Source organism: Miscanthus floridulus, chromosome 1, assembly GCF_019320115.1.
Source record: "Miscanthus floridulus cultivar M001 chromosome 1, ASM1932011v1, whole genome shotgun sequence".
Classification (NCBI taxonomy): domain Eukaryota; kingdom Viridiplantae; phylum Streptophyta; class Magnoliopsida; order Poales; family Poaceae; genus Miscanthus; species Miscanthus floridulus.
Window position 1 is genome coordinate 186,543,611 of NC_089580.1, and position 16,869 is coordinate 186,560,479.

General features: G+C 47.0%; 1 protein-coding gene across 2 annotated transcripts; it reads left to right on the plus strand.

Annotated features, from left to right (window-relative positions):
* Nucleotides 1–1,675: 1,675 nt before the first annotated feature.
* Nucleotides 1,676–4,006, plus strand: LOC136505463 (cold-regulated protein 27-like). Of its 2 annotated transcripts, none has more exons than XM_066500629.1 (4): nt 1,676–1,956; nt 2,281–2,489; nt 2,686–3,097; nt 3,445–4,006. In XM_066500629.1, the coding sequence occupies exons 2-4, from the start codon at nt 2,427–2,429 to the stop codon at nt 3,552–3,554; spliced, it is 585 nt and encodes a 194-aa protein (XP_066356726.1). In that variant the 5' UTR covers nt 1,676–1,956; nt 2,281–2,426; the 3' UTR covers nt 3,555–4,006. The 2 variants fall into 2 exon arrangements, with proteins under 2 accessions (XP_066356726.1, XP_066356719.1); XM_066500622.1 differs by having other exon boundaries at nt 1,680–1,956; nt 2,686–3,103.
* Nucleotides 4,007–16,869: the final 12,863 nt, after the last annotated feature.

Genomic DNA, 16,869 nt, shown 5'->3' on the forward strand with positions numbered 1-16,869 from the left:
AAAGTCTAGGATCCATATGGGGATGTCGATTAGGTGATCCCTGCCCCTCCTTATATACTTTGTAGGGGTAGGGTTATAAGAAAAGTATCCTAATCGATTACATGGCAAGTATTATATTACAATATCTGTAGTATCCGATCAGACTCTCTAGATGTCTTACAGTGTACGTCGAGCTGTGCCGTACGCCGCAAGTCTTGCCTTTGTGGGCTGAACCGTCCCTGATCATGCCCCCCCAAGTCTAGGATCCGTATGGGGATGTCGATTAGGGGATCCCTATCCCTCCTTATATACTCTGTAGAGATAGGGTTACAAAGAAAGTATCCTAGTGGATTACATGACAAGTATTATATTACAATATCTGTAATATCCGATCAGACCTTCTAAATGTCTTACAGTGTCCGTCGAGTTGTGCCGTGCGCCGCAAGTCTTGCCTTTGTGGGCTCAACCGTCCCTGATCATGCCCCCCCCGTCATGGTCCTTTGACAATTCTTTTGAGTTGAATTGTGACTGTAGTTGATATCATATTCGGAAAAAGCGATATATACGTAAAAGGACCTGCATAGCAATTGTTAGACCTTTGGGAAAGCAAAAGCGATAAAGAGATCTCAGATAGATATTGTGTTGTAGCACTTTCAGATGGTGGTTCCTATCAATCGGTTAATCCATCCCACATGGGAAGAATTGTTCATTGTGCTTGAGGTAAGCTTAGAGGCTGTTGGGCTAGCTGGTGGCTGGCTGGCCAGCCGGCCAGCCCACTCAACAATGCTCGCAGACAGAGCAGTATTTTACTCTCACAACAATCAGTCGGAAAAATATTTTAGTTTATTTTTCAGTCCTGGCTTTTAGTCAGCAAACCTTTGGTGGTCCCTGCTCCCTGAACTTTATCGGGAGAGCTTCTGTAGCAGTCACTGAAGAACATAGACAATCCCGAAGCTGTGTGCCGTTTATCTTGTTGGGCATACTATATTTGTCAAGTTGCAGTTATTAAGCACATGAAGGTGCGGAATGGACTTTGGCCATCAAGATATTTTTCCTCGGATTCCTGGCGTCTCAATAATTGTCCTTTTGAACCCAGATATTATCACTGGTCACATTTCCCTTATCTGTTTGTACTGGACTACATAGGAGTGTTTATTATCTAGCAACTGGCATCCAGCAAGCTGGATGTGTGTGCCTCTGATGTTACTTTTTTTTTTTTTGAACTGGCCTATGATGTTACATCTACCTGAATGAAGTAGTGTAACTGGACCAAGAAAGCATCAGAACAATATACCTTTTCTTGTTAGATTTGTATTGCTAAAGAATCATTTGTTGACTGCTTAGGACAGAATAAAGTAAATGGCAGATTATTCAGAGAACCATACATACGACAGCAGGACAAGACGGGCGCTGAAGATAAACATCTCCCATGCGCGCCCATTGCTTCGTTCCTCCGGTTGCAGGACAAGGCGGCGGCGGGTCCCAGGTGCAGATCTTTCTCGCCACCCTTTCCCCTTTTCTGGCGGCAAAAGAGAGAGACTGCGAACGAACGAAGAGGGCCAACAAATATCTGAGGCCCGATATTTTCCCTGCCCCTGCCACGTGGAAAAGCTCCGGCACGTAGGCGTAAAGCTCCCGTCCACGGGCCCGGTCGGGTGCCGATCCCTCTTTAATCCTGTCTATATATCGTACTTGCGTTTTTCATTTCAATGGCCATTCTCTCCTCTGCGTGCTGCGGCTATATACCTCTCTCCCTCTCTGTCCCCTTCTGTTCTTCCACGTTTCTCCAGAGCCTGAGCCAAATCTAGGGGCTTCCTTCATCTGCTGTCCGAGGGCGGTTTGATTTTTAGGGGGTAGTGCGGTCTAAGAGCTCACCTGAATTCCGCCGAAATTTGCCGCGGCAGTTCTTGTCTAGGTGTGTAGTTGGTTTCTGATCCTTGGGGGTTTTCTTCGTTCTTGAGTTGCGATCTTCTGCAGGTTTGTCTACCCCAATCCGTAATCATCCGTAATCATTCTTGCACCAGTTTGCTTAGGGCCTGTTTTCTCCTCCAAAACGTTAAATTTTTCAAGATTCTTTGTCACATCGAATCTTTGGACGCATGCATAAAGCATTAAATATAAATAAAAAATAAAATTTATTACACAGTTTAGACGAAATCTACGAGACGAATTTTTTAAGTCTAATTAGACTATGATGAGACATTAATTGTTAAATAACAACGAAAATGCTACCGTGTCGTTTTGCCAAAATTTTCGACAACTAAACTCGGCCTTATTTGTTCGTTTTCTGCCTCCCTCCAGCCTGGTTAAAATATCGAAAGGGGAATTTTTTTATGAGGAAGCAGGGAACACAAGAATTGTTGCATCTGATAAAGTTCGGGTGAAATACAAGCAAATCCTTGGAACTTGCATCCCTTTGCTGGTTCTTTTCTGATTCAAAGAACCCAATGGGGGATGTGTCCTTGAATCGACCCATTAAAGCCGAGCCAACTGCTGGTGGCATTGCCAAGGTACGAGTAAACAACAGAGTTTTTTTTACCATAATCTGTCAGTTCTTTAGTTCGTGTAATTTCTTGACTGTCCGTTGAGCTGTTGTGTACACATATTTTCATGATCCCCTTTCTCTTATCAATATAATTTTTTACATCATTTTGTTACCCAATTCCTATACACACTAAGCTAGACGTTTTATTTATTCTTTGACAGGGGAATCGAGTTCTGGACACGATGTCCGCTGGGTGGACAGATGAGAGGCACATGATGTATATAAGTTCTATGGAGGCTTCTTTTGTCGATCAACTATACAATCACGGAAACCATCTGCACAATGCAAATGTCACTGGCTTCAAGGTTCTCCGCAGGGGTGTGTGGGAGTACATCAAGTATGAGAAGACTAATAATGCTCCTGTTAGAAGTGGGGCTAAATGCTGCGTTCCTGCAAATCCTTGGATCCAGCATTTCAGGCCACGTGATTGCGGTAGCAACGCACAAAGTGATGGGGTCGAGGCTTCAGTGGGCGATCATGAATCGGGTACTCAGGCAAACCGGAAGAGCCTTTCAGTGTCTCATGGAAGGGAATGGGAAGCTTGTAAGGGAGAACCCCAGCTTCTTGTTGAAAGTACAGGTGACTAACTTCATTTTTATTGCATTGGTTAATTGGTACATTTTGGTCAAATGCTCAAACTCTGCTGTAGTTGTCTGAACATCTCTACTTAGTATCTGAACATTGTTTTTACTAAGCATCACAGCCCAGCTATTAAGTGTCCTAATTAGCTATGCAGCTAGTTCTTAATTCAATGCAGTTCATCCATGATTGTTTTCCATGACACTTACTGAGATACAACAGCTCAATTACTCCAATAACTTGTTTGTTTTTGTTCTGAATTCAACTAGCACTGCTCAGCAATAGCATCGTGCAGTAAACTTGTTTCTAATGCCAATTTTGTATCTTTCCTCCCTCTCCAGAGGTCTCTGATCAAAATTTTGCTGACGATGAGGCTGAAGTTGAAGCAGAATCAGTGAAAGCATGCAAGAGGAGGAGATTAAGCAGCACTTCGCACTACCGTGATGAATGATCAAGTAAATTTGCAGGATCAATTAGCTTAGCCTGTTGCAAGAATTGAGATGACTATCCTAAACGAAGGCGCTAAGATGATGGGACATGTCTCTCAAAATTTCAGCTGTTGTCTGTTGGTAGCCAAGACACTTTGAATCTGAAGGAAGGTGTTGAAGGGTAGCTGTTAGTGATTTTGTGATATGACGAGTACTGGAGCAGTTAGCATCGGCATTCTAGTGGATTAAGTTCTTGTTATGTGTATCTGTCTTTTTTGCGGTCTCCATCAGTAGTGCTGCTTAGTACCTCTCTCGTCAGAAGGATATTAGGCTAGGTCTCTCTCTACTTGTGGATATATGTATTGGTTGATCCTATGGGTGTAATGCTTTTTCTGCAGCTTTTGGGGCAGCTAGTATTAAATTTTCAATAACAGTGAAATGTACATATACATATTTTGCCAAATGGTGAGAACCATTACTGATTTCCAATTCGCAAACTATTTTTATGCCTGTGGATGTCGCAGACATGTAACATGTTCCCGGAAGGAAGGTACATGTACATGCTTGCCGCTGAACGATGGTCTTTTTTTTTTCGTGTCTTTAGAAAACTGAAAGTGAAGTTACAGTGACCATGATCCATGGCTCCCTGTTTTAAGTCATGGAATTGTATTGCGTTCAAAAAACAAAACCTCAAGGAATTGTTTCAGGAGATATGAATTCGGACATCTGGTCATCTCTATTATACACAAGTTCACGAGACAAAAACACTCCCCACCTTATAATTCTCAAGTACACAATACATCCGGCTGCTATAGATGGCAAATTTGGCCAGATCTTAAAACTACAAACATCGACAACTAGCAAATTATTAGTTTGAAAATATATATGTTATCAGCCTGTTCGTTTGGCTGTGGCGTGTCATAAATGATCATAAATTTCCAGCCAGAACAATATTTTTCTCTCACACAAACCAGCCAGCAGTACTTCTTCATAAACCAGCAACGATATGAACCAGTCAACCGAACAGGCTGTATATGTGTATATATTCAAATTTACTTCCAAATTCTGACACCTGGGATTTGGGAAGGACCTTACCAGTTACTAGAAGAAATTAGTGGTAAAAAGATCCGCATCAAAGACCGTATAAAATCAGTCATGATAAATATTTTGATTGGAGGAAGTACTTTAGTAGTTCCTCCTGAAAGCATCTAAGTCCCTAGTTGGATTTCGGTGATTAATGACAATACGTGATTACTGTGACTAACGCGTGCTTTGTAGAAACAATTGAGTTAGGTCACGGTAATGGAGATCGATCGGGCAATCATAGTTGCCATGCCCCTACGATGGAAATCGTTTCGGTTATAAAAGGATGGACGATAAGGTTAAAGATGGACTAGTTCTAAGTGTCGATTGGAGTTGAAGAGACACTTAGAGTAGTTTAGGACTTTATTTTTTCTTTGGCCGTACTATTAAGGGGGTATGAACGGGTAGCTTGACCTAGGTGAGTCTAGTGAGTTCGGTGTGGTGTACACTTATTAAAACTAGCACTAGGTAGCTCCATAACAGCCCTTTGATCCAATGGAGCAAACTTCATTCACATATGTTTGAGAGTTAGAGGTGAATGGAGGGTCAAATACTGACCGGACGCTGGCTCAGGGTCCGGTCAGTTCATTTGACCAAGGTGAAAGCATCTGGAAGTGACCGGATGCTATGAGCTCATGTCACCGGAAGCTGAGGGCCAGCGTCCGGTCGACTCCAGTAAGGTCCCAAAGAGGGAGAATCCTAATCGGACGCGTCCGGTCAATGCTGACCGGACGCTGATCAGATTCTGGCTACTGACCGGACGCTGCTCAGCAAGTGACCGGACGCTGCTCAGCAAGTGACCGGACGCTGGGTGGCAGCGTCTGGTCGCTGCCACCGGAGCGTCCGGTCAATAGGTTGCGTGCAAGCCCCGCACTAGCGCCGCCATGCAAGCCCACACCACCTAGCCCTCCTCTCCTGCGCAACATCCACTGCCCTAACCGCCATCGAGATCCACTACAGCGTCCACGCCCCTCGCCTAGCGCCGGTAAGGCCATGCCCTAGCACTCACATTGCTTTGCTCGTGACCTAGATCGTTTTTCAAAGCATTGACTTCAATTGCATCTAGGGCCATCGATTCACTGCTCACTATGAACCCTAACCCAACCTCGTGATTTGGTGGTTCCCCACGCATCGTTCCTCTTCTCGTCGTTTCGTCAGTTTCGCCAGGTAGCAGGTGAAGGGTCGAGATGGCGACTAGAGGGGGGTGAATAGTTTTTTTTAAAACTTAATTGCGTCGGCTAACCGATACAAATGCGGAATTAAAATTATCAGTCTAGCCAAGACTATACCCCACTATATATGTTCACTAGCACCTTGCAAAGATACTAATTATGCAACTAAGGTGCCGGGCTAGCTAGAGCTCTCCTAAACAATTCTAGGAGCAAGGTCACACAAACCTATGCCACTAATACTTTAAGCAACAAGGGAGCTCCTACACGTGCTAGTAAGCAAAAACACAAAGCTAATGATGCTCACTAGCAATGCTCAATAACAAGGCAACCAATGCCTAATTAGAGAGCGCAAATACTTAGCTACACAAACTAAGCAATATGACTAACAAGGTTACTAAAACCAAATTAGCCACGCAAGGGAGCTACTTCTATGCTACACAAGCAAGAAGGTAATTAGCAAGCTACACAAGCTATCTAATTACAAGAGCAACTACATAAGCTCAGTATGTATAAAAGTAATTGCAAGCTTGTGTAACGGGGATGCAAACCAACGGGAAGAACAAAGGTTGACACGATGATTTTTCTCCTGAGGTTCACGTGTTTGCCAACACGCTAGTCCCCGTTGTGTCGACCGCTCACTTGGTGGTTCGGCGGCTAATTAGCATCACCCGCTAAGCCTGCACGTCGGGCGCCGCAAGAACCTACCCCTTGAGTGAGGGTAGCTCAATGACACGCTTTACTAGAGTTGCTCTTTGCGGCTCCCGCGGGGCGAGCACAATGCCCCTCACAAGCACTTCTCCGGAGCGCCGCACAAGCTTCTTGCGCGCTTCGACGGAGACCACCACCAAGCCGTCTAGGAGGTGGCAACCTCCAAGAGTAACAAGCACCACCGGCTTGCAACTCGATCACCTAGTGCCACTCGATGCAACCTCACGATGCAATCACACTAGAATCGCTCACTCACACAATCGAATGATCACTATCAAGTATGTGTGTGATGGAGGGCTCCCAAGCACTCACAAGCATGGACACTAAGTCCCTTGAGGTGCTCCACACCAGCCATGGCCGAGGGCCACTTCTATTTATAGCCCCAAGGGCTAAACTAGCCGTTACCCCTTCACTGGGCAACGGTCGGGCCGACCGGACGCTCCGGTCGTGTTGACCGGACGCTGGATCTCAGCGTCCGGTCGCTCGCAGACGACCACGTGTCCCGGTTCCAACGATCACTTGACCTGACCGGACGCAGCAGCACTCAACTGACCGGACGCTGAACCCCCAGCGTCCGGTCGTTTCCAGTAAGCTCCCGAGCATGACCGGACGCGTCCGGTCGAACACGATCGGACGCAGCCAGCGTCTGGTCACTCTTCAGCTACTGCGTCACCGTACGTCAGCTTGACCGGACGCAGCCTTCCAGCGTCCAGTGCATTCAGATCCAGTGTCCGGTCAGTTGACCGATGCCGGCATCTTCGCGACCAACTCGTTTTCACTTCTAACTTCTTCACCCTTGCTCAAGTGTGCTAACCACAAGAATTTGCATCCGGCGCAATAGAAAATAGACATTCCATTTTCTCAAAAGCGCCGAATCCCGCCGACCCAAACCCATCTCACCCCTACAAACACCACCGCCTTTGTAAATGTGCCAACACCATCAAGTGTACACCACCATGTGTATGTGTGTTAGCATTTTCACAATCATTTTCCAAAGGATGTTAGCCACTCAACTTGCCACGCCACTCGATCCTAGCGACAATGCAAAGTTAGATCACTCAAGTGGCACTAGATGACCGATATGCAAACAAGTTTGCCCCTCTTGATAGTACGGACATCTATCCTAAACCCAGTCATAAACTTCTCTACACACCTATGACCGGTGAAATGAAATGCCCTAGGTTATACCTTTGCCTTGCGCATTCCATTCCATCTCCTTCAATGTTGATGCAACACATGCACCAACACGATCAACAATGATATGATCCACTTCATATCATCACATGATCATATTGGTTCATCGATCTTGACTTTACTTGCTCTTCACCGTTGCCATCGTCCATCGGCGCCAAGTCTTGCTCAAGCTTCACCGCCACGCGGTCCATCACTCCAAAGCCTTCGACTTGCCCTTCACATTTGCAACCGGTCCATCAAGCCAAGTCTTGTCTTGATCTTCTCCACCTTAATCACATGACTCAATGTCATGTCTCATGTGTATTTAAGCTCCTTCATCATCACATGTGTGAGCTTTGCAACATCTCCAAGCCATTTTCACCTTCATGGCATATGTTGCTCACACACATGTACCTATGGACTAATCACCTGTGTATCTCACATAAACACAATTAGTCCACCTAAGTTGTCACTCAATTACCAAAACCAAATAAGGACCTTTCAGCAGGCCCGCATTTCAACTTCGTACCTAATTGCTTACTCTATTAGGGTTTCATATCTCTAGATGCATAATCTAAATTATTTGTATATCCTATCTATTCCATCGTGCAGCGAGTCAGTTCTGTTGAGGTGTTAGTGGTAGTTTTCAGTTAACTCGGGGCCAAGCTCGCGAGTACGGAACAAGGCCAAGCCTCGAAAGTGTTAGTTGATCTTTGTCAGGGGCAGTTGATTCTTCTTTGATCCATCAGATGGCTCATACGAAGAATGTCGGAGGTGGTCCCGGTGACGAGGATCCGAGGCCCCCGCCTCGCCAGCCTACATAACCAAAAGACAAGGCGACCAAGAAGTTGGTAGTAAGGAAGCGCAAGTATCCAGATGCAGATACAGCGAGAGCCACTGCAGTTGCTGAGGCCGCAGAGGGTGCCGAGAGAGGAGGCGCTCGTAGTGGAGTCCGGATTGCTGATCAGCTTTCACCAGAAGCGATGGCTTCACTTCAGCAAGTTGAGCACCTTCATGGTGGTCCAGCTGGGACTCTCATGATTGACAGATGGCGTGTTGCCATTGATGAGGTTCAGCCTCAGGGGGAGCCACAGCAGCAGCCTCAGCCCGCACAGCAGACTCAGGAGCCTCAGCCAGCTCAGCAGACTTAGGAGCCACAGCTAGCACAGTCTTAGGAGGGTGAGCAGGTCTAGCAGGTCGAGGAGACAGAGCCAGCACCTCAGCCATAGTTACGCCACTCTGGTCGTACTCGTGTCCCAGTTACACCAAGGCCAGACACTCAGCGCAGGGGTTCTCGTCCACCGCCTCGACCACAGGGTCTGCCTCTAGTGACCCATCTTGACCTGAGGGCCGCCATGGCGAAGCAGGTGCAGCAACTGAGGTTCGTGGACTTTGAGGTGTGGTTTCCACCAAGGAGGGATGAGAGAGCATCAGAGGGATTCTATACACCCCTATAGGAGAATTTCTATAATGCCTATCTGAACAGTGGAGCCGTTTTCAGATCATAGAGGGTGTGCAACATTGAGTCTATTGTTATAGCAGTTGGAGAACACATTCGCCCCTACCTTGCATATCTGCTAGGGCTGACAGATTTGATTGGATAGACTGGATTATATGTTCCATCTTGGGTTCATCAGTTCTATGCATATCTCTAGATTGACCCCCACCACAGGTTTATACACTTTGCATTCGGAGGCAGAGACTATCGGTTGATGAGCACCAGGGTTAGGGAGATTCTCAGGCTTTAGGAGCAGCTAGTTAGACTCCATGAGGTGTGCTATGGCTAGACCGTACCCCCTAGATGCCCTCATGGTGGTATGGTACCTCCTATGGACTTGGTTTGTCACTGTTTTACAGAGCCCTTTGGCAAGGGGTCGAGGAGGAACCCTAGTGATCTCATGCCCACTGCTCGCATGATTGAGGCTATTATGAGAAGGACTTTACTTTTGAGGATGGGATATAGAGAGGGATTGACTCGTATTCAGCTATGGCTTCTCAACTCTTTGATGCAGCAGGTAGTTTTTGATATCTGGGATCTTCTTCTGTCAGAGATGGAGGACACTATAGCTGAGGGCTTTAGAGGTCACATGCAACTAAACTATGCTCACTGGATCACATTCCTTATCCACAAAGCTATTACAGTTAGGTCACCTGAGATGATTGCTGAGTACAGTGGTGCCACTATAGAGTTTCCTGCTTATAACTTAACTCAGATGATCCGCCACAGTACACCATAGGCACCTAGCCAGCCGCATCGTCGTCTAGAGGTGCCAGAGACTATAGCCTAGCAGGAGGATATTATCAGGGGTATTGTAGCCATAGAGGAGGAGGAGCTTGCTCAATAGGAGGGGGTGGTCACTAGCGAGCCCAGTGATAGTTCTGATGATGACTACCAGCCCATTCCACAGATGCCTCCACGACAACATGATGCTGAGGCCGGTAGCTCCAATTTAGCGCCACCTGCCTCGCAGACAGACCCCGCTCTTCTTGCTATACTTGAGCGGATGAGGCAGGACTAGGCCAGATAGGCTCAGGAGACAGCTGCTACATTTGCTCAGTTCTAGACTCAGCAGGATGAGTTCCAGCGACAGCAGCTAGTTATTCAGTAGTAGACATAGGCTCTATAGTAGCAGCAGCAGGCTATGCATCAGCAGTAGATCCTCATGCAGCAGCAGCTTCTCAGATTCATGCAGCATGTAGTGACAGCGATTGGGGCCCCACCGCCACAGGCTTCGCCCCAGCTTGGTCAGCCTGCCACCACTTCGATGACTCCAGTGTTATAGCCTAGTAGGCTTTAGAGTTAGGGACAACCACCAGCACAGTATGCTTCACCGATAGAGCAGGTGTCCTAGTGGTTCGCTTCACCAGTGGTAGCCCCACAGTTCTCACCACTTCAGATGGGCTTCACATAGGCACAGACGTCGTCGTTGCTTGAGCCAGACACTTCAGTCTCTAGGAGTCTTGGAGCCTCCTTCAGTGAGTTGATAGGGTAGCCCACTCCTCCATACCTGCATGTTCTAGGTTCTTCTATGGCTGCACCTATCACAACAACGACAGAGATGCTCCCCTCCTCCGTGGCATCTTCAAAGCCGACTGCTTCAGTTATACTAGCTCAGCCTACAGCAGCACCAGTTCCTGATCCGACCTAGACTACTTCAGCATCACTACCAGCTACAGAGGGTCAGACAGTCCAGAGCTCAGGATCAGACGATGATGGCACCTAGTTCCACCTCGCTCCTCGTACCTCAGTGCCCGGCTCGTCCGCTGTAGTCCCACCAACCGACCATTAGGTTTTAGTGTTTGACGCTAAAGGGGAGAGGGTTCAAGTATGTTAGGCTTAGGGGGAGCTATATTTAGGGGGAGCTTAGTTATTGTATTAGCTTATCTATTACATTTAGAGTTTTTATGTGTGGGATACACTATTATGCATTTGTGTGTGTGATACATTATGCATTCATGTTTACTACTATATCTATGTGATAGTGATATCTACGTGATCGTGATATATGACATGTGTGCTCTCTACTTTGAATTCTTTATATGTCATATCACTTATGTTTTGCTCATTTGCCTTTGCTTCCGCATTTTACTCCGATGCAAATGAGCTTCTCTCTTGTACTCATACTTATTTCATATCTTTTGAGTACATCATGTTGGCTTGGGTCATATGAGCTTGTCTAACACTTTTGTTCTTATTGTCAAAAGCTTATATGAACCAAGCATGTTAAAAAACATCATCTCTTTCACATACTCAAGGTAGTATTGTCATCAATCACCAAAAAGGGGGAGATTGAAAGCATTTAGGCCCCTAGTTGGGTTTTGGTGATTAATGACAATACGTGATTACTGTGACTAACATGTGTTTTGTAGAAACAATTGAGTTAGGTCACGGTAATGGAGATCGATCGGGCACGATGGAAATCGTTTCGGTTTTCAAAGGATGGACGACAAGGTTAAGGATGGACTAGTTCTAAGTGTCGATTGGACTTGGAGAGACACTTAGAGTAGTTTAGGACTTTGTTTTTCCTTTGGCCATACTATTAAAGAGGGTATGAACGGGTAGCTTGACCTAGGTGAGTCTAGTGAGTTAGGTGTGGTGAACACTTGTTAAAGCTAGCACTAGGTAGCTCCATACAACCCTTTGATCCAATGGAGCAAACTTCATTCACATATGTTCGAGAGTTGGAAGTGAATGGAGGGTCAAATACGGACCGGACGCTGGCTCCGGTGTGACCGGACGCTGGCTCAGGGTCCAATCAGTTCATTTGACCAAGGTGAAAGCGTCTGGAAGTGACCAGACACTGCGAGGTCATGTCACTGGACGCTGAGGGCCAGCGTCCGGTCGACTCCCGTATGGTCTCAAAGAGGGAGAATCCTGATCGGACGCATCCGGTCAATGCTGATCGGACGTGTTTGGTCAATGCTGACCGGACGCTGATCAGGTTCCGGCTACTGATCGGACGCTGCTCAGTAAGTGACCGGACGCTGGTGGTCCAGAGGCCGGTCGACATCAGTAAGGTTCCAGTGAAGGGAAAACATGACCAGACGCGTTCGGTCAACACTTAACCACTGGAGTTCGGGGTGTACTGACCGATGCGTCCGGTCAACATTACCGGAGCGTCCGGTCACCCCGCAGCGGCACATAACGGTTCGTTTTTCAGCCGGTGTTATAAATACAACCTCCGCTCATGTGTGGGGGTACTTTTGCTCATTCCAACAGCTGAGAAACACCTTAGAGAGTGCCAAGAAGAGCAAGGTCCTAGTGAGGTGATTGAGATTTGAGAATCCTAAAGAGAGCCCTCATTAGTGAAGATCAAGAGTAGCAAAGTGTGCATCCACCTTCTCATTAGGCTTGTCGTGGTTAAGTGAGAGTTCATGCTTGTTACTCTTGGTGATCGCTACCACCTAGATGGCTTGGTGGTGATTGGGAGCTTGATGATCACCCGGCAGAGCTTGTGGGTGACCCAACTCAAGTTATGAGCGGTTGTGGGTGATTCACCATGACGAAGTGTCTAAGAATCAACCCGTAGAGAGCACTTGATCCTTGCACGGATCAAGGGGGAGCTACACCCTTGCGCGGGTGTTCCAACGAGGACTAGTAGGGAGTGACGACTCTCTGATACCTCGGTAAAACATCGCCGCGTTTTTCTTTCTCTATTTACTTTGAGCACTTACTTTGAGCATTTACTTTGAGCAATTCAATTCTTGTCTTTACATTCATAGAATTGCCATGATAGAGTAGGATTGGAACTTAGGTTGCAAGTCTTTTGTGCGGTAGAACCATTAGAAACACTTTCTAGGTACAAGGGGTTAATTGGGCTAACCATAGGATTTAATTATTGCAAAGAAATTTAGAATTAGCCCAATTCATCCCCCCTCTTGGGCATCTTGATCCTTTCACCTCCGTCCCTAAATGAATCAATTTCTAGAATCCGAGTAAGTCAAACTATCTCAAGTTTAACTAACTTTATAGAAAAGAGTAATAATATCTATGACATAAAATAAGCACATTATGAATAATATATTATATTGTATATGGAGGATGTCACCGTCACTAAGCACTTCCCCGAGGACTTCTTCATCGACTTCAAGCACCGTCACCACCGTGACGAGGCTATGGCTCAGGGGAGTTTCCCCTATCGCAATCTCGACATCCACACCAGTCCTTGGCAGCTGGTCACACACGGCGACATCTGCGGCCTCAAGTACCGCGTTCATCTGTGCCTGGAGGGCATCCCACTTCATGCCTGGAACGAGAACATTGCCAAGAGGGCCATCACCAGAGCTTGTGACATTGACTACGTCGACAAGTCTTCGCTGGACCAGGAGGACACCAGGGCTCTCTGCATCTGGGCATGGACACACAACCCGTCGGACATCCCAAAGGTAACCTGGCTAACCTTGTCAAGCAGGAAAGCAGAGTTTCACAGTGCCCCACCTGCTCGCGGCCGTCGGGACCTCACCTTCAGGGATTAATTAGCTCTAATTTGTAGTGCCAAATGGCCTATATATGAGGATCATCAGGATCAATAAGAATTAAGCAAGAATTGTTACCTAATCTCTCTTCTTCTTCCTCCAAACCGACTGGAGCTGAGGGGCAAAACCTCGCCCAGCTACCACGGGTCGCGGCTACGAACTCCGTAGCCGGGGTCCTGCTAGTCTCGGACCTGACGTCCTTGACACAGTGTCTGAGGATGCCATAGTTGGAGAGTCAGTTCATTCTTTGGCAATTAAAAGTGGATGTATTTCAGATGTTTCGCTTACTAATGCCCTCATTACCATGTACGCCAACTGTGGTATTGTTGAAGCACGTCAGCAACTTTTTGACGGTTGCTGTTCTAGGAATACAATCAATTACAATGCTCTGATGAGTGGATATCGCAAAAACAATGTATCTGAGAAGATATTGCCTTTATTTACCCAAATGGTCAAGAATGACGAGAAACCGAATCTTGTAACCTTACTGAATTTATTACCTGTTTGTCAGAGCCAGTTGCAGGGGAAGTGTATACACAGCTATGCAGTACGAAATTTCACCAGGTTGGAAACACCCCTCTTCACATCAGCCATGGGCATGTATAGTAGGTTCAACAATATAGAATACTGCAGAACAATTTTCAGTTTGGTAAGTGCAAGAAACCTTATAGTATGGATGCCTTCTTATCTGCATGTGTTCAATGCAAGCAGGCTGATATGGTAGTTGATTGCTTTAAGCATATGCTCTTCCTTAATGTCAGACCTGATGCAGTAACTATGCTGGCACTCATGTCAGCATGTTCACAGCTTGGAAATGCAGATTTTGCTGCATGTATTATGGCTGTCATACTTCAGAAGGGCTTTAGCGCAAACATTTTGGTTCTCAATGCTCTTATTGACACACATTCGAGGTGCGGAAGCATATCATTTGCAAGGGAGCTCTTTGATTGCCCAGTGGAGAAAGATTCAGTCACTTGGGGTGCAATGATCAACGCATACAGTATGCATGGGAATGGTGAGGCTGCCCTTGATCTTTTCTCAATGATGATAGATTCAGGAGTGGATCCAGATGATATAACTTTTGTTAGTATATTGTCGGCCTGTAGTCATAGTGGTCTCGTAGAGCAAGGAAGAACATTGTTCAAATCGCTACAGGCAGACCATGGCATTACACCACGAATGGAGCATTATGCATGTATGGTGGATCTATTGGGCCGAACTGGCCACTTGGATGAAGCATATGATATTGTTAGGTCAATGCCATTCACGCCATCAGATAACTTGCTTGAATCATTGCTTGGAGCATGCAGATTCCATGGTAACTATAAAATTGGGGAGTCTGTAGGAAAATTACTCATCAAATCTGAGTATGGCAAGTCAAGATCTTATGTTATGCTCTCGATCATATATGCTTCAGCTGGCAAATGGAGTGATTGTGAGCAGCTGAGATTAGACATGGAAGCAAAAGGATTGAGAAAAAAATGTGGGGGTTAGCTTTATTGGGATGACATAGCCCTGATGCAACAATGTTCGAGTTTCAGAAGGTTTTTTTTACACATTACAGTTTCAGGAAACGCCTTCAAAGTAATTTGAACTTCAAAAGTAATGCTCCTATCTAGTTGAACTTTCTTACAGGCAGTCACTAGGGCATTTATTTTTGTTTGTGCACAGGAAAACATTGCATCACTCTTCGACGCCATAATATGTTGGAGTGGTTCATTGCACTAAATTGAACTATTTCCATCTATGCGCAACAAGGAGTGTTGCATCTAATATCTATTACAAATTCCAAGGAAGAGGCAGTTGAGATTTTCTAGCAGACACCTGCAATTCTGGAATGCCATTACTGTCTGGTTGTCAGGTGAACTTAAGTTTGATGCATGTCCTTATTTGCATTTTCCAGCTACCATGAGGTTATAAGTGAATATGGGGATGCTAGGTGCCAGCCTGCGATTCCATGTGGAGGCAGGCATTCTCCGAGCAAGCAGCAGCCATGGTGCCCAGCCACTACCCGGGCAGCAGAGCTAAAGCGACCAGCCAAGCCTCTCTGCGGAGAAAATTGCAATTATAGGACACCAAACAATGCGCTTCGTAATTATAGGACTTCAATCGTCGACTTCGTTAAAATGATCCTTGAAACATTGACTTCTTATTTTAGATGACATTTGGCGTATTTCTTCACTTTGTTAATCAAAATACATGTATTTTGGCCCTCTTGTGATCCTTCTGCCCTTCTGCTTTTGTATGTTGATCGATCGTACCAATTCATCTACCCGACGTTCCTCCTTCCCTCCGAGACCGACGCCGCCCTAAGCACCGACGCCGCCGTTCCTCCTTCCCCTCCTCCTGACGCCGCCGAGGAGGCCGCAGCAGGCCGAGGACCTGCAGCACGTGCAGGAGCAGCGCGTCAAGTACGGCGACGTGCTGGACGTGTCAGGCGAGCTGGCCCAGCGGCGCGTCGCTCCGAGGGACGCCGTGCTACTGTAGGCCGTGGAGCAGTCCGTGCTCGGCGGGACGCAGAGGGATGGGCCCGCCGTCGTGCTACAGTCATCAAGGCCGAGCTCACGGGCCGCCGCGTCGTCACGGAGTCCATCGACGGACAGGTGGTGGCGAAGATGGTGACCCCGGCGCTGGTGGCGATGACGGACCCGCTGGGCGCGCTGGACAAGGACGTCGCCACGATCGGCCGCGCGTTGGAGGCCGTGGTCGCGATGGTGGGGGACAGGCCGGTCAACCAGAGTGACGCGGCCGCCATCCAGGTCGCGGAGACGTGCGCCACGGGGTCCCACGCCACCATCCCCGGAGGGGTGGCCGTGGTGGCGCAGTCAGCGGCTGATCAGAACGCCTACGCCTTGCGCGACGAGGACTCAGTGCGTACGATGGCTACTCTGCTTTTGTCATTTTCTCGATTCGCAGTTGTAGCCTGTAGAACAAAATAGTTTTATCTATAACTTGTAATTGTGTATGGATCATCTTTAATAATTTATATTACATATTAAACTGTACATTGCGGTCAGCCAACCCAGGCCACGCCCAGCCATGGCCAAGCGGCGGAGACGTACTTGCCCAGGTTCACCAGGTGGCTCGTGTCCCCCTCGTCGAACCACCGCCTTGCGCACTGCACACCCAACAATACATTAGTTCAGGACTCTGCACTCTGCAGAAGGAAAGAACTCGTCACCTGCATGGCTCTCCAATAGTAAGGCAGGAAGGAGACGACGTAGGC

Bases quoted from the DNA above. Each gene is read 5' to 3' on its own strand.
- LOC136505463 (XM_066500622.1), top strand. From the start codon at position 2,427: ATGGGGGATGTGTCCTTGAATCGACCCATTAAAGCCGAGCCAACTGCT. The intron at 2,490-2,685 runs GTACGAGTAAAC...ATTCTTTGACAG, and splicing joins CTGCTGGTGGCATTGCCAAG to GGGAATCGAGTTCTGGACAC. The intron at 3,104-3,444 runs GTGACTAACTTC...CTCCCTCTCCAG, and splicing joins GCTTCTTGTTGAAAGTACAG to AGGTCTCTGATCAAAATTTT.